The sequence below is a fragment of the Didymella exigua genome (assembly GCF_010094145.1).
Source record: "Didymella exigua CBS 183.55 unplaced genomic scaffold M421scaffold_3, whole genome shotgun sequence".
In the NCBI taxonomy this organism is placed as follows: domain Eukaryota; kingdom Fungi; phylum Ascomycota; class Dothideomycetes; order Pleosporales; family Didymellaceae; genus Didymella; species Didymella exigua.
This window is the reverse complement of record NW_022984777.1, coordinates 1,339,688-1,359,991: the sequence shown is the minus strand read 5'-3', so window position 1 is coordinate 1,359,991 and position 20,304 is coordinate 1,339,688. Positions and strand designations below refer to the sequence as shown.

The following is a 20,304-nucleotide window of genomic DNA, read 5'->3' as shown; positions in this document are numbered from 1 at the left end:
TCTCTCTCTCTCTCTCTCTCTCTCTCTCTCTCTCTCTCTCTCTCTCTCTCTCTCTCTCTCTCTCGTCTAGATAGATATACCCTGCGATCAAAACGAATCACCGCTAACAATTCCAGATTCGAACAACTCCAGCTCCGCGCCAACGCGCTGCGCGAACAACTTCACACCGAGATCGAGCGCATGCTCGACGATATTGTACGGTTTAAGCTCCACGTCCAGCGCAGTCTGGAGGAGTACGAGCAGTTCATCGCCGACGAGGTGGAGCGCTCGTGCGAGGAGCAGGATCTGCTTGCACGCGCCGACGAGGGTGTCCAGGAAGACGATGACATGGATGATGCGGTATGAGATGAGGGGGGTGTGGATGAAGTTATGACGGGCGTTGGGATTGGGTTTTGGGTTTTGAGACGCTTGCTACCCATGGTAGATAGACGTCTTGGGTTGTGTGTTGCGGCGTTTGGAGTGGTACGTTTTGAGTCTAGATACCTCTCTCTGCTTTTTGCATAATCGCATTGCTTCACCACACCATCCCCGTCTCGCGTCTCGCGCTTAGTTAGATGGCTTCCGCGCGCTGAACTGCACAACCTCGAAATACGCATGCACCCTGCGCTCCTTTAGACCCGTCCGGAACTTGGCAATAAACACCTGCGCCTCCTCAACACTCCACCCCATAACTTTGGTCAGCAGAAACAACCCCCACCCCTCAGCGCCCTGGGAGCAGTGCAAGAAATTCCAGCGCCCGAGTTCCTTCATTTTTGGATCTGCCGGCCATCCATTGACAGGGACCTTGTATACATGCTCGACGACATCGACAAAGCCCGCGTTCTTAGCGTATGATACCAGATTCCAGACCTCGTAGAAGCTCTTCCCGAACCGCCGGCTCGCCTCGTGGAACACGTCGCTCCACTGGCTCAGCACGTGGTCCGGCGCCAGCGTGCCGTCGTCGCTCTTGAATTGGATGCTCATCTCAACTTCGTGTAGGTACCCGCCGGGCTGCAGGTGGGCGTACGCCTGGGCGTACAGCGCGGGCCAGTCGGCGATGGAGCCGTACAGCGAGCGGATGTTGATTAGGTCGAAGTTCACCGCGAAGGTCCAAGGGGATGTTACGTCGTCGATTTCGAATTTGCAGTTTGGTGGCGTGAAGGAGGGTTGGATGGGGGATAGGTCCACGCCGATGATTTCGGCGCCGGGGTGTTCTGCGCGCGTGAACGATCAGATGCTGCGTCGAGCTACTATGTGTGCGAGGGAATGGGGGTGCTCACCGTCTGCCATGTCCATGCACCAGATTCCTGTTCCGCAGCCTAGGTCCAGCACACGCTGCGGGTTCTCGATGGGCGCAAGGTGCAGCTTGTTCCCGAGGAGCAGCAGGAACATGTGGTGTGCGATGTCGAGCTGGTCGTTCTGGAGCTCGTCGTTTGGGCCCCAGTACTCGCCCTCGCGAAACTTATGGTATCGGCGACCATTCTCGTAGCGGTGTCTCCAGATGGTGGACGGTATTGATGTTGTATCGCTCAGGTGATCTGAGTCGCCGTACGCTGAGTCTGATTCATCGAAGTCGATTTCCTGTGGGGCGTTTGAGCATGGGATGGAAATTGCAAGTCATCTCGATTTGATGTCTGAACTCGAACATGCTTCATCCGATCTGATGATATGAATTTGGAACACTTACAGGTTGGATCGGAGGCTGGATTGGAGCAGGGTCATGTTCCACCGCCGAGGATGGACCTGCTGCAGCTGTTGGTTCTGGCGCTGTTTCCGCGAAAGTCTGCTCTTGCCTTGCAGGCTCTGCAGGTTCTGACGAAGTCGATGCTTCTCTACCAGTCGCTGTAGCTGGTGCTGTCTCTCCCGGCAAGGCTATTGTCTCTCCCACTTTTCCTGTGATAGCTTGTGCATCCATCCTTTTGTTGGTCTCTGGCCGTGACTTCGCTGACGGTCGACAACCACGCCACACTCCTGCCGGTCTGGCTCGGGACGCGGTGGGTTTAGGGTAAGCAAATGTGTCAGACGTCAAAGGCAAGCTCGAGCAAGCCTTTATACTCGAGTCTCGAGACACAGCGACGAGGCTGTCGGTAAGTTCTTTGAGTATCACTCAAAGGGTTCTCCGGGGTCCTATCTTCCAGAACGTTAAGAGAAGACCACGCTGACTCGTCTGGCAGAGCAGCGACCCGGAGGGCGTCAATTATGTACTGCGGGACGGCTCTGAAAGCCGGGGCGCCGATGAACGTGCACCGGCGGGAAGAAACGTGGTTGCAGGCTTCGAACCTGGTCGCTGCTGCAGGCCAATCCACTTTGAGGACACTACTGAGCTGGCGATATTGTGAGCATGGCGGGTCTGGCCGAGTTTGGTCAGAAGTCCATGCAGGGAGGGCATCGCTGACTCGTAGCTGCAGCTTTGCGGTATCGATGTGCTTTGTCTGGTGATGCTGCTATGTCTATGTTTCTTTGAACCACTGTCGCGGTGATGATCTCCAAAACTTTTGCTGCCCATTCGGTTGACGGCGAGCATAGCTCGACAACATGATCGAGCGCGCTATTGCTGGCCGGCCTTCATGCTCGGGCGCTCTCCGTTGGAGGTGGAGCGGTTGACGATGCATTCGTGCTCGGCCGCTTTCCGTTGGAGGTGGAGCGGTTGGAGTTGCATTCGGTCGAATTGTCCGCCAATCTGCTGGCGGATACGATTCTGCAAAGATTTACTCGTCGTGTGCGCTTGGTCGCAGACACGGCAGGCGGCGCTGCAAACACGGACATCGCTCTCTCCCTAGCCAGAGCATGCCAGCAATTCGCTTGCGATAGCCATGAACGGCACGCGCATTCTAGCGGCCGACGAGATTTCCCCTTCTTGAGGATCCACCCGCGCCCAGTCGTGTTTCTCTGTTGTTTATCTTGGGCCTCGCAAAAGTGATTGCTTTTCGTGTGTCACCCGAGCATCATCATGGCTACCGGTGAGCTGGGCGCGCTGCTGCGATCGATCTCCCCCCTGTATCTGAGCCTGTTCGTCATCACGGCTTATGTGGTCATCGCGCGCCTTCGGCAGTACTATCGTCTCAGCCATTTCAAGGGTCCCGCTACTACAGGTATCTCTTGGTGGTGGCACTCGAAGGCCGTTTTGAGCGGTCAGTCGCAGCGCTACTATGGAGATGTAACTGAGAAATATGGTATGTCGGGGACCCACACCCAATATTAACCTACTGACCGCTCAGGTCCGATTGCGCGAGTGGCGCCTGAGCATTTGATAACGAGCGACCCAGAGATATGGGCTCACATCAATGGTATTCGCTCGCCATATCGCAGAGCGCCATGGTACTACCACGCAGCACGTTTCGAGCCCGGAAAAGACAACGTGTTCACCGAGTGTGACAACGACCGCCACGATGCCCGACGAAAGAAAATGTACGCTGGTGTAGGTACATCCGCTATTTACACTGTATGAACATGGGTTGACAGATCCAGTATTCCGGCAAGGAAAATCCAGGTCTGGAGCCAGCTATCGACAGCCATGTGCAAGAGCTGGTACAGCTTGTCCGAACATACGCATCGCAGCCTGCATCAACGAAGCCACTCAAGGCGATGGATCTTGCCCAAAAGATCCCCTTTTTCACTCTAGATGTGATCAGCCACATTGGACTTGGGACACCATTTGGCAACCTCACTTCTAACAAGGATGTGAACGATTACCTGAAGTCTTCTGAAGAAGGCCTCAAGATCGGCAACACAGCTTTCGGCCTGGGACTAGGCTGGATGCGAGAGACTCCAATCATCGGCCCTGCAATCAGTCCTTCAGAAAAAGACCAGACCGGTTACGGCCGCATGATGCACGAAGCGCGCAAGATAGTCGATGCGCGCAGGTCGAAGTCAACAGAGGGCAAATCAGATATGCTCGCCTCCTTCATCCGCAATGGTGTATCTGGCGACGATCTCTTCCAGGAAGCCTTTGAGCAGATTCTCGCTGGCTCCGACACTACGGCTGCCGCGATCCGGATCATCCTGCTCTATGTCATGAGCAATCCCCGCGTATACGCAAAGCTCCAGGCCGAAATCGATGAAGCAGTGAAATCAGGCACCGCCCCCGCGTCTCCATCTATCATCTCAGACTCCAAGGCACGCAAAATGCCCTATTTGTCCGCTGTCGTACGCGAAGGAATGCGTATTCACCCACCCGTCGCCAACCTCTTCTCCCGCGTCGCCCCCGACGCCGGCGACGTGGTCACCGTGCAAGGCAAAGAGTACTTCATCCCTGGCGGCACTATGGTCGGCTACTCCGCGTGGTCGATGCACCGCAACAACCGCACGCTGTACGGCGAAGATGCTGCAGTCTTCAGGCCCGAGCGCTGGTTCGTCGACGAGTCCCATCCCGCTGAGAAAGACAGGCTGAAGCAGATGATCAAGACGAACGATATGGTGTTCGGATACGGGAGGTGGGTGTGTCTGGGCCGCAATATTGCGTTGATTGAAGTGCACAAGTGTATTTTTGAACTGCTGAGGTGCTTCGATCTTGCGCTGAGTAATCCCACGCAGCCGTGGAAGACGCATAATAGTTTGGGATTGTGGGAGATTAAGGATATGTGGGTCGATGTTACAGCGAGGTAGTGATGAAATCATGCAGCGCGATGGATTCGAGTAATGCGATATGATGTGTATGATTCATCGCTGCTCATCGTTTTCGTTACGAGACTGGGTATACGCAAAGAGAATCCGACTTACCAAAGAAAGCGTTTGAGGTGAGATCACAACTTATATCTTGCTTCTTTCAAATACACCGTCGATTATTTTGCTTTCATTTGGGAGATCACTGGTTGTGGTAACACGTCGGTATGTGGAATCCTTACTGCTTGCCCACGAACAACACGGCTAACATGTCGACACACATAATCGCCCAACGACCACTCAACATTCTACCTATCCTGGATGTCGCAATTGCTCTTCAGCCCGACCGTCCCTGATCAACCCAAGCTATCCGTCTATCAGAACCGGTGGCGCGCTAAAGACTACCATGGAAAGAGCAGGACCAGGGAAGCAGGAACAGCCGTACATGGGGCTGCGTGTGACCTCAATCGTCCCAGAAGTCGTTCTTCTTGCCATACACATTACCCATCAAGACCTTCGCCTTTGAGTGATTGGTAGTATCATTGTACTCATGTCTTCGAGAATGAGAGACACTGTCAGCGGGTGAATCTTCCATTGTTATGTCATCCATGCCGACCTTGGTACCCTCGAGATTTGCAGTGCGATTGTAACGGTGACCAAGCTGCTTATCGACGGCTGCCTGAAGAAAATTGTCGCGCGTCGCATTTGTATCGCTGCCTCCAACTTCAGCGCGCTGGTGAAGCTCTCGAGAGCTTCTGGATCGTCGATTTCGGCGACTTCGATCGTGGAGAGGTATCGCATTTGCGGCTCGGGGACCAAGCGCTCCAAGCCATCGATCAAAGCGTTGAGTGTCATGAACAGGTTGTTTAGGGTCTTCTTATCGTGGAGCGCCCAGGCTGCTTGCTTGCTGGCTTGCTGGACCGGTCGGTACATTCTACGTGAGGTTGTTCGAACACGGGCCCCTCGCGTTGAAAGCCTTTGCTGGACTGCGATCTCGTATTAGTACTTCGAGATAACGATCGATTTGTTTGAGGTTGCCTTCGCGTCGTCTAGACAGCTCTGGATGTGTTGAAGACGTGCTTCAACATCTCTGTACCTGGTGCCTAGTTGCGATCTAGCAGAAGCCTCATCGTCGACGCCAGCAACTTGACCCCAGCGGCGCAGGCGAAGTTCAATGTCATCCAAGATGAATTAATTGGTCTCGAAATCGCGGTCGAAATTAGAGCCAAGCTGGACGTACTCGACGCATTCGACTACACCATTAAACAATGCGGCAAGTCCAACAACGCCGACGGCAAGGCTGGCCACTTCCATTAGTCATGGGTGAGTGAAGCAAGCGCTGGAGAAGATTTGAGGTATTGGAATGAGCTTGCAAGGTTTTGCGATCAGCAGCCTATCCGGAATCTAATTACCACTCTATTTGTCTCAGCCTACTTGCTTGGCCAAGACGAATCGATGTACACAGCTGTGTTTCTTTGGCATTATGTGTTTGTTGCCTCGTCCAATTGCAGGCCGTAGTAGACACCCATGTCGCTGCAGCCTGCAAGTCAGCCCCCCAGGTTCAGCCCAATCGTTACCTCACGTTCAGCAGTCCGCTTGTTTTGCGAACTGTCTGCAGTTCTCAGTATCGCCTCGTTACTCGGAGCAGCGAATGCCGGATGCTTACCGAACACCTGTCACTTTCACGATCGCAAACTTAACACGTCCCTGTGACATTCCAAACTATGAACGTGTCTTCTTCTCAGGGTCATACTTACCTTGGAGTTAACAACCACGGCGGGTTTACTCACATGGGCGATGGAGATCACATCCACAATCACTACACCCAAAACCACTACCTCCAGCATTTGAGATATATCGAGGAGGGAAGCTTTGTTTCGAGACCAGTCGAGGACACACCTCTTGTCGAAGAAGGTTTCAGTTTGGCCACATGCGGAATCCTTGACCTCATATTGAGATGGGCGCGTGAATCTGACCGATATTACGTTCTCTGCTCAATGGGTGGTCAACAAATGGAAAGAGCACTGTGGCTAGGACCACACACAAAACGTTGAAGAAGGAAGCTATCTGCGCGACGTTCTCCTTCAGGTGGTCAGGGGTGCGCAATGCAGACCATCTGTTCATAACCGTCGCTATCCAAGTAGCGAGAAACGACCATCTGGAACCTTATATCAACCGAGCGGCGTGGAGGCACCAAGACATATCCTTTACGAACCTTGATAATCAGTGGGACGTACTGATCAACGACCCAATTGAACGCGCAATGAAAGACGGAAAGCTCAATGTTCCAGTGCTGATCTTCGTCGACGGTCTGGATCACTGTGAAAATGAGAACCAGACTCGATTCGTCCTCCGAACTGCGAAGTCAATCCCCAGTGATCTACCGATAAGATTCCTCGTATCCAGTAGAGGCACACCGTCAATCAACGCTGAACTCCAGAATCCGGCTAGGTGCGTCGTCGCGAATTTGGACGGCCCCCTGTATCGTCGTTACGACCGCGTTCCTCTGTCTAGAGCCGAGGAAGACTTGATTCAATACTTCAGTAATGAAGCAAGAAGAGCAATCACTCAGTTGGGGACCCTTCTGCATCGCGGTCGTGGGCTCATGTCCGAGAAGAAACAAGACTCTGACAAGAGAGAGAATAGGGACAGAAGGCGGAGCTCCGACAACAGGCATGGATCCGAAGAAGACCCATATTCGGCTGATGAAGAAGACCCATCTTCATGTGTCGTGCTCATCAGGCGAAGACCGATCTCCGGCTGATGAAGGGAAACCATCTTCGGAGAACAGACATCCGCGACTAGTCACATCGTCAGCGAGCAACCAACCGTTCAATATCTATTTAGAGAAGCATGGGATCTCATCTGATCGTCTTGAACGTCTTTGAACAGACGGAGCTCATGTCGCTATGAACAGTCCCATCGTCTAAAGCGCTTCGCCAAACCAGCCCTGTCGGGCCTGCCGTTTTTCCCTTCGTAATCTGCATCTTTACCACCCACACTCATGGGATCCAAGCACCCAAAGTTCTTTCAGAAGTGCTCATTTTCCTCGGTGGAGTGCGTCAGTCCATCTCAAGGATTCATAGTTTCGGAACAACCAGGTCTTGAACGAAGGCAGCGCTCGCTCGCTAACCATTGCATTCACGCTTCACGCATACTAGGTCAATTAGTTGGTTTCGCACAGCTATGGCCGCCACCAGATCTCCATCCAACAGTCCAGAATGCCCTTCCCCCCGTAGGACACTTTCAGAAATGAGCCCTTCCTCTTCGCGTCGCTCAGGTGCAAATCCAGCTGATCACGACACCTTGGAGTCTCTCGATTATCGAGCTGTGGGCTCGAAATATCGCGTGTGAGGAGTTGGGACAGTTGGTGGGGATCTGAAGCGCGAGATGAAAATTGGTACATTGCAAAACCATCCGTCTATATAGAACCGCAAGTCTGTATCGAAGCCCACTTCAAACTATATAGCTATGCAAACACACCACGTCATCAGTGTTTGCTGACCGTGCGAACCACCATCTTGAACATCCCGGCGATGATCTTGAACACAACCATCAACACCCAGACCACGGCCTTGAACGAAAAAGTCAGCACGCCGATGATCGCTCTCGCAACGAACGGCAGCCGGTCTTCCTTTTCAGCTGCTTTGCGCGCCTTCTTCGCCGCCCGCGTTTCCTTGGTAGAAGGGGGGGCGGTCTGTCCGTACCACTCGCCCAGTTCGATATCTTTGTCGAACTGCGCGTTGCGGTCGCGGGTCCGACCCGCCGTCGTCTCATCCACGCTCGTGCTCTTCAAGCTCAGCATCAGTTTCCGCAGCGAGCTCGTCACTGCGACTCCGGCTTTGTCCCGCCCCTGCTTGCCCCGCACATCCACGCCCTCCCAATCCTGTCTAAAACTGTCCTTCAAGCTGCGAGCCTTGGCTTCGGGACTCACATCCTCGTAGTCGTTCGCGGGCGGCGCGTCAAAGTTCGCCAGACTCGCCTGCCTACTACTCCTGCCCCGCGTAGCCTCCGCGATGGCGACAGCGCACAGCGTGGAAGCCGCGACGTCGACGAGGAATGGATTCCCGAAGCGCGTCAGCGCGCCGAGGTTCAGCACCAGCGCGTCGTTGGCGAAGTCGAGGCGCGCGAGCATGTGCTCGTCGGGCGTGGCGTCCGTGCTCGTCGGCAGCTGCGTGACGCTCATGGTGCTCGGGGTGGCGCTGATGGGACGCATTTGGCCGTCAAAACGGGGCGGGGTGGGGAGCGGGGAGAAGGCGTTGGTGCGAGGCGTGCTTGTAGACAAGATGTAAGGGTTGAGGAGGGTGATGGATGCTGGTTTCGCCATGCCCAGAGCGGGAGTCGAGGGCATGTTGTGGCCGTATATGGCGGTTACGGGGCGCGTGGACGGCTTGTTGATCAGACTACAATCTCCATCGATTTGGATGGGAAAGATGCCCAGCGTGGGGTGGTGCAGTTGATATGCGCCCTCGGAGGGGATGTGCTGGGCCCAGGGGTTGGCGGCTTGGTTAGGGTCGTCGCGCGTCCAGAGGAGCGTGCAGCATTCTCGCTGAGCGGCGCCGGCAAGGACGTCTTCTGCGAGGCGCTGGGCTGCGGGTGATTGTGCGCCGGGGTCGACGAGAGCGATGCGTGACGCGGCTGGCGAGGTTGCGGCGGCGTCTAGAGCCTGCAGAGCGGCCAGCTTTGGGTAGATGCTTGTCAGGAGTGTGGTAGACTCTTGTTGCCGGGAATCGAATGTCATTGTGTCCATAGAAGGGGGTGAGATCAAGTCGAGTTGTGCAATCGGGAGCACTCGTGGTTGGGTAGGGTGATGTCGTTGGATCAGGAGCTCGTTGATGATACTCTGTACAGGAGCGTCTTCGCCAGCAAGGTTCGTCGTTGCCAAACTATAGAACGGAAGAGAAGGTGTCGTGCCAAACGTGATGGTAGGATTCGCCATTGTTGCTCGATGCATCTTGAGGGTGTAAATCTGGATCGCTGGCTCTTCTTGCCCGTTGGTAGCCAACCAGAGATTGTCAAGTAAATGCGAAGGGGTGAAGAACGTTTTCAGCGGCGGTTTAACAGTCAGGGTACTTCTCGATGAGGTGTTGCCATGGGGTATGTATGGCTCTGAAGAGTATGGTGACCTGCTTGTCTGTAGGTGGGTTGGTGATGCTTGCGTAGGCATGTACACTTGTTGCGAGAGAGCAAGGTTGGGATTGTATGTTGGGAACATAGACCGCATTTGAATTTCTTCTTGCGGTGACCTGGGCGGTCGTGTTGCAGTTGTGTTGCTGCGGACCAGTGTGTCGCATATTGAGAATGCAGGAGAGACTGCTCGATTGGGCTCAGGGTTATAGGCACTGGGTGTCGAGAACGATGGTGAAGGGCCTCGATAAGAGTCTTCCTGTGCCACGACTGGCGATGCTGTTGTAGGGCCTGATGTGAAACCACTTGCTGGCGCAACGTGCGCTCGAGGCGGTGCGGTGATTGCTGGAGCAGCATTGTTGGTATTCGACGGCGACACAGGGACCGAATTGACCTGTATGACCAGCTCGTGAAAGTCGATTGGTTGTTCCATATGGTTCGCACTGTCTTTCCTCTCCACAGCTGGTGCTGGAACAGAAGGCTTCGCAGCTGGTGATGGTCGTCGAGCTGGGCTGGTTTGCCTTGCCCGAGGGGGTGGAGGAAACAACTGGAACCCAGCTCCTGTCATCTTGAGTCCGTGGTTTCTCTTCTTTTAGCTGGATATTAGAAATTATGTGAATAGCCGTGTTGAGCACTTGGTGTGTAAATGCATGTAGTTGTGAGGTTGACGCTGGAAACACAACGGACCATGAGCATATGGAAACGACGATGCATCTTCGCTTTCAAGACCAGCACATCTTTGCTCGTTACCCGCCGCAATAGCGGTAGAGGTGCTTCCGGTGCATAACCTACCTCTTGCAGCACTGTTGGTAGTGGGGGCGGCCAATCAGGACGCTGACCCTGCTGGGCGCTTAGAGGTTCAATGTCGGTGGTTGGCTGCAGCACGTTACGCGCCGGCACTGCCAGCGCTCTGCACGCTGCTTCTGCGTTCATTCGCCGAGCAGCATGTGCCTGACCAGCGCACAGGGCATAGAGGTGTGTGCCGGGCCAAGCTGCGGGAGGAAGCGATCATCTCGAAGCACTATTTTAAGGGTCCGACTGTGGGCTAGGAACGACGTCGAGTCTTCCTAGAGGCCCAAGTGAAGTATAAACGCTCGCCGAGTCATAGTGCGGTGCTTATCATGTGTTCTCATGGCGGCGGAAACATCCCTTTCGCTGACGTAAACCCTGCGGTCGCGGACGTGCACGTGAAGGGCGATTGCAGGGGTCCGCGCTACGGTACTGTTATCGATAACGTTGAATTTTGTAAAGTTGTAGAGTCCGTCATTGGCGCATGCGACATCAGCAACAACTTTCGCAATGCCTACAGAACTAGAAGAGGTACAGCCTTAGCCACGATGCACTCTGGATCGAATCGCTAACGACTTCCTCAGCTCGTCGAGTTCCTCCACCACGGCAACACGCAGATTCGACAGGCTGGTGAGCGCTGCCCCACCACCCCGCCATCCATGTCGCTCACACCCAACAGCCGCCGAGCACCTTGTCGGATACTCGCAAGCTGATGTGCCCCTCTTCAAGCGCAACCAGCTCGAGCCGGTGAAGGATCTCAAGCTGCTGGCTAAGGACTATGCGCCGATTGCGAAGAATGCCCTCACCATCCTCATCAATATCTCGGCCGACGTCGAGGTCCTGAAGAACATCGCCAAGGACGACAAGTTCCTTGAGCTGCTACTGTCGCGGATCACAGTATGTCAGTTCTCCAGCAGATCTGGGGCAAGCGACACAGGGCTGACGGGCGATAGAACAAAAAGGAGCCCAATGCGAATGAGATGGCCATGCTCCTCGCCAACATGGCAAAGGATGACTCGCTGCAGCGCGTGCTCGAGCTCAAGCGCGACGTGCCCAAGGAGCTGTCGAGCTCAAAATGGGCCATGGACCAGCTGATGGACTGCTTCGTCAAGGGCGCCGAGGGCGCATACAACGCCAAAGCCGACTTCGACTACCTCTCGTACTTCTTCGCCGACCTGGCTAAGTTCGAAAAGGGCCGCGAGTACCTGACCACCCCGCAGGAGCACGACAGCAACATCATCCCCATCGCCAAGATTCAGGTCTTCACTGACCACAAGAGCCACATCCGCCGTCTGGGCGTAGCCTCCACGATCAAGAACGCTGCCTTCCGCGTCCCCGCCCATCCCGTCCTCTTGTCCAACCTGCCCGAAGACCCGACGCTGCCCGCGCCCGGCATCGGCGCGAACTTGCTCCCTTACATCCTGCTGCCGCTGATGGGGCCGGAGGAGTACTCGGATGACGACACCGAGGGCATGCTGGACGAGCTGCAGCTGCTGGAGCCCGACAAGGAGCGCGAGTCGGACCCGGAGATTGTCAAGTCGCATCTCGAGACGCTGCTGCTTCTGACCACGACGCCCGAGGGGAGAGCGGTGCTGCGCAAGGTCAAGGTGTATCCGATTGTGCGCGAGTGCCATTTGCATACTGAGAATGAGGACGTCAGGGACGCATGTGATCGCCTCGTGCAGATCCTGATGCGCAACGAGGAGGGCGAAGAGGAGGATATTCCTGATATGAGTGCGGCCGCCGGCGGGAGTGGGAAGATGATCGAGCTGGGTCCTGAGGATGACGAGGAGGACCAGCTGGTTGAAATCCTGTAGAGGAACGCACTCAAGAAGAACTTGAATGCACCATCTATGAATCGCTGACCCGAAATACGCCGTGTACAACGCACGCTATGCTTTTACTGCTCGAACGACACCCTCTTGACTACTCTTCTCACTCCCATCCCCATGCAGTGGCCTATCGTTCCCCTCCTGCGCAGCAACTTCCTCCAGCCCTTTCTCGACCGCGCCCACCTCATCGCCCTCCTCTCGTGCTCCCAAATGCCGCGTCTCACTCGTCTTCCCATCCGCACTATCCTTATTCTTCTTATTCAGACTCCACCCGCCCCTCCACCCCACCCAATTATTTTCCCAGGGACCCCTGGCAACCATGACCAACAGCGCCGCCGCAATAAAGCCCACACTCGTACTACCGCTCCCGATCCAGCCCGCCGCGGCGTAGATGTGGTTCCCCGCGGCGGTCCCGATGAGCTGCCCGCAGAAAGTGCTGACCATGAAGGCCGTATTGACGCCGTTCCTGCGCTTGGGTTCAATCGTGTAGATAGCGCTGCGCTGCGCAATCTGCGCCGTCTGGTTCCCGAAATCGAGCAGAAGGGCTTGCAGCACGGGGCCGGCGACGCTGAATGGTCCAAGGTACGTGCCCAGACACACGCCCAGCAGGCTGCAGCCCAGCCCGAACAGGATGCTGAAGTGCGGCACGAACTTGTCCGTCATGCCGCGCGCCCAGAGCGGGCTGATCAGCATCCCTGCGATGCCGATGAGGCCGAACAGCCCGATGGTGAGCGAGTTGTAGTGGTACGGGCGCCCGGCAAGCAGGAACGTGAGCGTTGTCCAGAAACTCGTGAACGGCGCCGAGCACAGCAGCCCCGCGAGACAGGCCTGCACGAGCACCGGGTGCCGCGGGATCATAAGCAGGATGTCCCACAGGATGCGGAAGTAGTTCATTCCCGGGTTGGTCGCAGGGTAGTCGGGCATAAACAGCCATAGTAGGATGAAGATCAGGTATTGCAAGCCCAGCGCGAGCCAGTACACGGCTCGCCAGGTTACGAAGTTGCTGATTGTGCCTGAGAGCACGCGCGCGACGAGCACGCCGAGCATGAGGCCTGAGACGACGATGGAGAGTGCTGCTGCGCGTCGGTTGGGGGGCGCAAGGTCGCCGACTAGCGGCAGCATGAGCTGGGGGGTTACGGTCGTGACGGCGGTTATAAAAGAGATGGCTGTGAAGACGCCGAGGTTGGTTGTTATGCAAAGACCGAGCCTGGGGGAATCAGTCGTCATGGTTCGGGTTGGATGATGTTTCAACGTACCACATCGTTGCTGTGAAGAAAACGAGGCCGCATACAAATGGACGCCTGGGCAGTAGATCGCCCAGTGGGCATAGGAACAGCAAGCCTGCAGCATAGCCAGCCTGCATGACTGTAGGAATCTGCGCGACTTGTTCATACCGAACACCGAAGTCTCGGGCTAGAATGTTGAGGATGGGATGGTTATAGTACAGGTTTGCGACCGTGAAGCCGGCCGCAAAGGCGAACAGGACGTTCATCGACATCGAGAACTGCGGCGGCTTGTTTGGATCCCATCGACATCGTGGCGGGCAGTATGTGAGTGTGTTGTAGATTATGTCCCAGTTCGATGACTCTTTCTGTTTTTCAGTTCCCAATTTCTCTCGAGTCGAAATTGGTGTAGGTGCTGGAGTTGACGTCTGATGTATTACCGAGCTGGCCATAGCTTGGCCGCCCTCGGCCTCTGGTTCGCTACTTGTCATTGTCGGTCGCACATGTGTTCCCTATGCAAAACCTGTCTAGTAAGATGCGCAAGCGAAAAGAACCTTAAGATCCAAACTTAGGTGCAAGAACCGAAACCATTGCAGGAGAGAACCAAATAATACACAGAGGAAATCCATGACGGATTGCGCTTCGGAAGTCGAGGAGAAGCCGATGTACGGGGTTTAAAGCCGATATAGCCGCCAATCAAATCATCGAGGGGCCGTTGTATGCGGATAAGTATCCATACCGTATATTCGAAGTCTCCAACCAAGTTGCGTTTCCTCTGAACCATGACGTGTTTATATGAATGCGTTGACTACGCATCGACGCTTCGTGGTGGACTATTGCGCATGCAAGGTGAATCGTGCTCGAGTCAGATCCCGCTTTCGAAAGGTTGTCAGTCGGAACCAGCACTGAGCCTCTCTCATCAAAGCTTTTTCGAGTCTATGGGCTAGAACGGGACATTGCAGCGAGTGGAGCTGATCCTGCGAAGGCCCACCTGTCAAAATCGAGACCCTCAATCCCCAGAAGGGACGTGCACAACGGGCATGCTATGACGCTGCACGTCAAAAGAGTAATGTAGCCTCTGTTCTGCGTCAGCGCACTGCATCCGCGGACTGTGTGTGGAGGTCAGTGACAGGATAAGAAGTGATGCGAAGCAGGGAACACGCAGTGAAGGGTGGACGTGGCGGAGATCACGATCTTGGGGAAGATCGGTAAGCGAAAATGCCATTCCTGACACATGCTGAATCACAAATTCACCATTTTTTGGGGCTCTGCGTCGCTCACCACAGACAAGTGTTCTGGATCCGTTCAACATCATGCGTCTAGCAGCGTCTAGCGCATGCTTTAAGTGTCAAGCAACGGTTGCCGTGGAGGTAACGGTCGCCGTGGAGGTTCTGGCCCAAAGCGGCAGCTGATGATCTCCAGTGATGCGGTGGCTTCGCGATCTGTGAGCGGGCCGTGAACTAGCGCAGGCTATGACGCAGCCCGCATGGGAAAGCGCACCTCCCTCGGTGTAGTATAACAGCAAAACAAAGAGCAAGCCTCCCATGCTCGGTCGCCCATATTCTTGAATTCCTACCACACAACCTCGCACATCATGGTCGAAGGAGTGGTTCTCAAGGACCTGCTCCCTCATCCGGAGATAGACCCCACCGTTCACGAGGGCAAGGCCACAACCATCGTAGATGCGCCTACCGAGAGCCACGAGCTTGCTCTTGAAGCAGCAAAGGGCAACAACCCAGACCATGGTACTGGTCGAGCCCAAGTAGCTCATGGTCAGGAAGTGCTGGATCTAGGCTGGAATGAACCAAAGGAGCATGTGGACAGCCCGCTTGTGGGAGGTCTTTCGAACGAGGATGTGTGGCTTCTTGTTCGCCGTTTCAACAAGGTAAGCATGATGGATACTTCTATCTCAAATCGAGCTGACATAAATAGCAAATGTATCATGTGAAGGAGATTCCCACCGCGCCCCCTGGAGGGCTTGACATGAACATTGCGGACGAAGAGGAGTTCTCGCCAGACAAGCTACGCGCGAATCTCGAGCGCGTTTACATGACGATAGTATGTTAAACATACCGAAACATCCATTTGCTTGCTAACGCCATTGTAGGGCATTGGAGTTCTCACATTCGGCAAGCACGTCGTCCGTCTGCGCTCGTGGCGCGAGTTCAACCGTACTTCATACTTCGCCGCAGCTTATTTCCTGGCCTGGTTACTCGACCTGATCATGCCACTGGTATCGATCGCCCTCGTCACACTTATCGTCTACCCACCGTCTCGAGAAATCCTATTCCCACCTGCCCCAATCGCGCTCGTCAGCTCTAAGGGAGGCGTGCAGAAGCCAAAGGCTGGCACCTTGGGCAGTAAGGACAGCGCAACAGGAGCGCCGGAGAACCACAAGGGTGAGGCCGTGGAACAGGAAGCAAACAACTTCGTCAATGGTATTGCTCATGTTGCACTGGCCAGTGCTACTGGCAAGCACCCTCAAGGCGAACCTGTGGAAGGTGAAAACCCTCAAGGAGATACTGTTCCAGACCCGACATCCATCGCCATTGGCGCTGCAGACGCACAGCAAGCAGCATCAGGTGGGAAGGCCTCTGCAAAACATGACAAGACAAAGGTCCCCATGGAGACTGCCATGTGGACTAAGATGCGCCCCATCATGCACGGTCTGGCAGACGTGACCGATACATGGGAGCGCTTTGGCAATGCCCTCGAACCAACCGCTCCCTTTCCTAAGAGGAAATACCGCATGCGCCTCGCAGCAGTCCTGGCTCCTCTCGTTCTCGCCTCTCTGTTCGTTACCTCCTACATGTTCATGAAAGGTTTTACCTTCGGTATTGGCTTTGGCTTCTTCGGCGACCCAGTCATCCAGCGCGGCCTTGAACAGTTAAATCGCAAATTCCCCAACTGGCAGAAGCTGCTCGAGCTCCGCAACACATTACTCAAGGGCGTCCCTACTAACGCTCAGCTTACTATCACCCTCCTCCGCATCGGCGAAGTCAACAAGGCGCCTCTACCACCGCCACCTCGCATCGACGAGCCCCCACCAGAGACGCCAGTCGATGTCAGCGACAAGGACCTGCGCGCCGCGGGTTCAGACTGGCCGCTGAACGCAACGCAAGCCGAGCTCGACGAAGCCATGGCGCACGACCCAACTATCGCGCACCAAACGGGCGGCCCCGACATCGACAAAGCAAAAGACACCAAGCACGGCAAGAAAGGGAGTAAGATCCTCAACTTCTTCCGCGGAACCGTCAAAGGCGGCGTCGAAACCACCATCGGCGCCGACAAGGTCAAAGCTGCCGTCGGCTCAGAGCACGCAAAGAACCGCCTCGGTGCCGTCCAGCCTAAAGACGTGAACAAAATCGATGGCCCGGTGGAGTTCAAGGCGAGAGATAAGGGTAAGAAGGGCCATGTGTACATCACGACTGTTGCTACGATTCCAAGCATAGCGTTCTCGACGGACTCGACGATTGAGAAGATCGGCACGCAGGACCGTGAGGATCTGCATCCGTCGTGGAGCATTCCTGTCGGCGACATCATGGAGCTCAAGAAGATCGGTGGATATGGATGGAAGGCGAAGCTGGTTGTTGGCTGGGCAATGAACCGCGAGGTTGCTGATGGACTGGAGATTGTGGATCGCAAGGGGAGTGTTATCAGGCTCACGGCCATACCCCTGAGAGACGAGCTGTTCAACCGCTTGGTGGCCATGGGAGGCCAGAAGTGGGAGTGCTGGTAGATGCGCACCGTGTTTGTTCTGACATGCTTTGGGATGGCTTGCTGCGACAGGAATATATACCACGGCTGGCGTTACGGCGTCGAACTCTTGACCATCTTCATTGCACTCTACCTCCCCGTATAGGCTAAGCGTTAGGTGACACTGTCGCTGGTCGATTCCTGATAATGAACATACTCCAAATCCGCTTCCGCAAATTCCCAGCCCAACACCGACGAGCCTTGCATCCGCGCACATAAGGCAGGAACCCATCACCCGCGTGCCCCTGCAACTACCTTCAATTCCAGTTTGAAAGCCCGCCATACCTACCGTACTAGCGGCTGATATACCTAAGCAATCTCAGCGCCTGATGAAAGCGGCACCCTCTTCCCGAGGCACAAGCACCATGCCTTAGTATCAGCCTGAAGCCTGAAACATGCCCGTACCCTTGTACCAGGACAGCGGACCGTGCACGACCACTCCTTCGCACCACGAAAGAACAGTGGTCACGACAGTGGTCAAGAGCATAAAACACATGCAAGCGCTCGTCTACGCTGCCGTCGCTGGCCGCGCTCGTTTCACAACGCCCGTTAAGAAGGGTGCTATAACCAGGGCACATGATTCCGCGCCCTAGCTGCACGGCTCGATCGGGCCGGATGTTTCACGATGCTGAGCAGGACGAGGTGGAAGTAGAGGGTGCAGAGGATAAGCGAAGGACGGGATTCGGTGGTAATGTGGTGGTCGATGGGCGGGAATGAGCTGTGGGAGGTGTGGGAGGTGTGGCGAGGAAGTGGAGGTGGGAGGTTCGGCTTGAATAATAGTGGTAATGCATTGGTGGTATATGCGCGGTAGAGAATATTCTGGGAGCAGCGAGCTCGTTCATGTTGTGTGATTCGAGAGAAAATGCAGAGATGCCCTACTGAACGCCTTGCAAAATATTGGGTCCTCCATGCTCTTGTAACCATGCCCGTTGCGCACGCCAGCGCCTGATGATAACGCCATGTGCTCTAAACAATGTAATGAAGTTGTTGTCGTGTGTACTATAGCCATGTGGATCAAGGCAGGAAGTGCGAATAGTGCCCTGGCACCCGTTGCTTGCACTTCTCGCAGTCGTCGCGATAACCCATGCTGAACCGTGGCGTGCCTGTCAGCGCACCGCTGCGTTTCCGACCGCGCGGTGTGAGAGGCAGCGTAAGCGAGGTCGCAGCAGACTCCTTGTCCATGTCCATGTCCTCGGGCTTCTCGCGCGAGACACTAAGTCGCGAGAGTTGCGATTGCGTGAGGGCGGTGGGTGTGTCGGGGATGTCTTCGTCTTCGGAGATGGGCGAAGGCATGCGGCGGCTGCGGCTGCGGTCGTGGGGTTGGTCTTGTCTGCTCTTGCGGACTGTGAGGGATGAAAGTGGCGGCAGGGCGTTGCTTGTCATGCTGCCTGCTGAGCCGCTGGACGGGTAGCCGAATCCGCTCATTCCACCTCTGTTGAAGGTTGGGTGTATGGGTGTTGATATGCGCCCGGTGCTGCCGTTCTCTGAGTGCAGAGAGGAGGAAGGGTTCAGCGTCGGCGGTCGAAAGAAGTGATTGCCGAACGGCGATTCTGGTGGTTGGCTGCGCACGTCGCTCTGGCTGTCGTCCTCTTCCATGTCCATGCTGTAGTCCACGTCCTGCCAGTTTGAGGACAGCACCGGCCCGCCCCAGGTAGATTCTTGCGTCTGCTCGTTGTGCATGCTGTTGTGTGATGTCGCTGCTGGCGGCGACGGTGGAAGCGAAGGTCCCACATTGATGTGTAGCGGTGATTGCGCGAAACCATGGTTGAACCGTGCGAGGTATACGGGTCGCGATTTCTGTGGCATGTTAGCTAATCGTCGTCGCAGAGTCTTCGTGATGTGCACCTTAAGGTTGCGCTCGTCTTCAGAGTCCGAGTCGTCGTCGCGCCGCCGCTTGGTGGTGTTCATGGATTGGAACTGAAACATTGTGGGCGTAATGTCAGAACGATTGAAATACGATTACAGCGAGGGACACGATCAACGTGCGAGCGAGGCAGCAGTGAAATGACCAGCGGCGCAGAGCGTCTATGCGGGGAATGCTCGAAGCAGCGATGGATGTGGCGTCCTCATTTGTTTTGAAGCAGATGCTGATGGGCTAGACGATCAGGGGAAGTTGCAGTAGAACTGTCGCCCTGTTTCAGGTGTTGCATGAAGTCTCTCTGGCTGCCCAGTTGGTGGAGTCGCGCGCCTCTGTCGGATCGCTGGATGATTCTGTGGGGGGCTTTCCTTCCGCAAGTGAAGTTGCGCCGTTGCTGCACTATGATGGCGGATGCTTGCAAACGCTAGACGCAGGGTCAAGGGGAAACATCCGTCTCGGTTGCTTGTCGAAATAAACCGCGGAGGTTCTGTCGCTTCCCTCTGCTCGGCCCGGGTGTCCGCAGCGAGGCTTGTGTAAGAGCTGAATGCAGCTTGCTCAGCTGGAAGGCAGGTTGGACGATGGGTGTGGCCATACTCAGTCACATGCATGTACAGCAAGAGTGGAGGAACAAGAGGGTATTCTCGATGGCAACAACTGAGCTGAAAGCGCATTGCTCCTGCAGATCAGCACTGGTCACAAAATACACAAACGAAGAGGAGCACGAGCAGAAGCACAGCCAACGACAGAGCTGCGGTGTCGGTGTTCACAGCCCTTGGCGGCGGCGGGCGATCCAGGCGCCTGAGGAATGCATCTGTGTTCGTGTGCACGCGCCAAGTCGGTGAGTAAGGTCTGGTATCGATTAGCACTGGCCCCGCTTCCATTGGTGAACTCGGCTCTAAAATTGTTCGAGGTATTTGTGTATGCATATGACTCCATCCAGACCGAGGCGACTTGTAAAAACTGCACACTTTCACACCATAGTCAGCTTCCGAACTCGGACGATTACTTCTGCACGACCTCCACGTCTCAATCAATTGGCACCGTGCCTCACTGTCAGCATCCCATTGACCTCAGCGCATTGCCCCTCACACACCACATCCCTACGTGGCGTTGCACAGCTTGCGCTCAGCACACAAGC

The 20,304-nt window shown here is 55.4% G+C and overlaps 11 protein-coding genes across 11 annotated transcripts in view; 5 read left to right on the top strand and 6 right to left on the bottom strand.

The window, feature by feature from the left end:
• Positions 1–650, top strand: part of M421DRAFT_256535 (uncharacterized protein) — a 3,082-nt gene extending 2,432 nt beyond the window's left edge. Inside the window, exon 3 of the mRNA XM_033588648.1 lies at positions 117–650. Coding sequence (XP_033453317.1) covers positions 117–345 — 229 coding nt within the window. The 3' untranslated portion in view covers positions 346–650. The remainder of the gene's footprint in view (positions 1–116) is intronic.
• M421DRAFT_256621 (S-adenosyl-L-methionine-dependent methyltransferase) lies at positions 446–1,851 on the bottom strand. The gene is made up of 4 exons (XM_033588649.1): positions 1,773–1,851; positions 1,667–1,722; positions 1,260–1,560; positions 446–1,193 (listed from the first exon to the last, which is right to left on the bottom strand). Exons 3-4 carry the CDS (start codon positions 1,369–1,371, stop codon positions 547–549), a joined length of 759 nt encoding a protein of 252 aa, XP_033453316.1. The 5' UTR covers positions 1,372–1,560; positions 1,667–1,722; positions 1,773–1,851; the 3' UTR covers positions 446–546.
• An 841-nt stretch (positions 1,852–2,692) lies between these two features.
• M421DRAFT_416655 (pisatin demethylase) lies at positions 2,693–4,853 on the top strand. Its single transcript, XM_033591152.1, has 3 exons — positions 2,693–3,152; positions 3,198–3,397; positions 3,448–4,853. The coding sequence occupies exons 1-3, from the start codon at positions 2,930–2,932 to the stop codon at positions 4,582–4,584; spliced, it is 1,560 nt and encodes a 519-aa protein (XP_033453315.1). The 5' UTR covers positions 2,693–2,929; the 3' UTR covers positions 4,585–4,853.
• Positions 4,854–5,044: 191 nt separating this feature from the next.
• On the bottom strand, positions 5,045–5,514 carry M421DRAFT_1626 (uncharacterized protein; the record flags this gene model as incomplete). Its single annotated transcript, XM_033587697.1, has 2 exons — positions 5,045–5,135; positions 5,198–5,514. The coding sequence occupies 2 exons, from the start codon at positions 5,512–5,514 to the stop codon at positions 5,045–5,047; spliced, it is 408 nt and encodes a 135-aa protein (XP_033453314.1).
• Positions 5,515–6,596: 1,082 nt separating this feature from the next.
• On the top strand, positions 6,597–7,465 carry M421DRAFT_256495 (uncharacterized protein). The gene has a single exon (XM_033588647.1). The coding sequence runs from the start codon at positions 6,845–6,847 to the stop codon at positions 7,343–7,345; it is 501 nt and encodes a 166-aa protein (XP_033453313.1). The 5' UTR covers positions 6,597–6,844; the 3' UTR covers positions 7,346–7,465.
• Positions 7,466–7,859: 394 nt separating this feature from the next.
• M421DRAFT_416654 (uncharacterized protein) lies at positions 7,860–10,509 on the bottom strand. The gene has a single exon (XM_033591151.1). The coding sequence runs from the start codon at positions 10,139–10,141 to the stop codon at positions 8,072–8,074; it is 2,070 nt and encodes a 689-aa protein (XP_033453312.1). The 5' UTR covers positions 10,142–10,509; the 3' UTR covers positions 7,860–8,071.
• Positions 10,510–10,787: 278 nt separating this feature from the next.
• Positions 10,788–12,606, top strand: M421DRAFT_416653 (DUF383-domain-containing protein). Its single transcript, XM_033591150.1, has 4 exons — positions 10,788–11,028; positions 11,082–11,127; positions 11,177–11,394; positions 11,451–12,606. The coding sequence occupies exons 1-4, from the start codon at positions 11,008–11,010 to the stop codon at positions 12,312–12,314; spliced, it is 1,149 nt and encodes a 382-aa protein (XP_033453311.1). The 5' UTR covers positions 10,788–11,007; the 3' UTR covers positions 12,315–12,606.
• M421DRAFT_98204 (MFS general substrate transporter) lies at positions 12,390–14,043 on the bottom strand (the record flags this gene model as incomplete). Its single annotated transcript, XM_033598589.1, has 3 exons — positions 12,390–13,536; positions 13,586–13,920; positions 13,993–14,043. The coding sequence occupies 3 exons, from the start codon at positions 14,041–14,043 to the stop codon at positions 12,390–12,392; spliced, it is 1,533 nt and encodes a 510-aa protein (XP_033453310.1).
• A 929-nt stretch (positions 14,044–14,972) lies between these two features.
• On the top strand, positions 14,973–17,463 carry M421DRAFT_416651 (uncharacterized protein). Its single transcript, XM_033591149.1, has 3 exons — positions 14,973–15,437; positions 15,485–15,610; positions 15,660–17,463. The coding sequence occupies exons 1-3, from the start codon at positions 15,147–15,149 to the stop codon at positions 17,289–17,291; spliced, it is 2,049 nt and encodes a 682-aa protein (XP_033453309.1). The 5' UTR covers positions 14,973–15,146; the 3' UTR covers positions 17,292–17,463.
• A 390-nt stretch (positions 17,464–17,853) lies between these two features.
• M421DRAFT_416650 (uncharacterized protein) lies at positions 17,854–18,183 on the bottom strand. The gene has a single exon (XM_033591148.1). The coding sequence runs from the start codon at positions 18,148–18,150 to the stop codon at positions 17,929–17,931; it is 222 nt and encodes a 73-aa protein (XP_033453308.1). The 5' UTR covers positions 18,151–18,183; the 3' UTR covers positions 17,854–17,928.
• A 139-nt stretch (positions 18,184–18,322) lies between these two features.
• Positions 18,323–19,234, bottom strand: M421DRAFT_1621 (uncharacterized protein; the record flags this gene model as incomplete). Its single annotated transcript, XM_033587691.1, has 2 exons — positions 18,323–19,105; positions 19,154–19,234. The coding sequence occupies 2 exons, from the start codon at positions 19,232–19,234 to the stop codon at positions 18,323–18,325; spliced, it is 864 nt and encodes a 287-aa protein (XP_033453307.1).
• Positions 19,235–20,304: the final 1,070 nt, after the last annotated feature.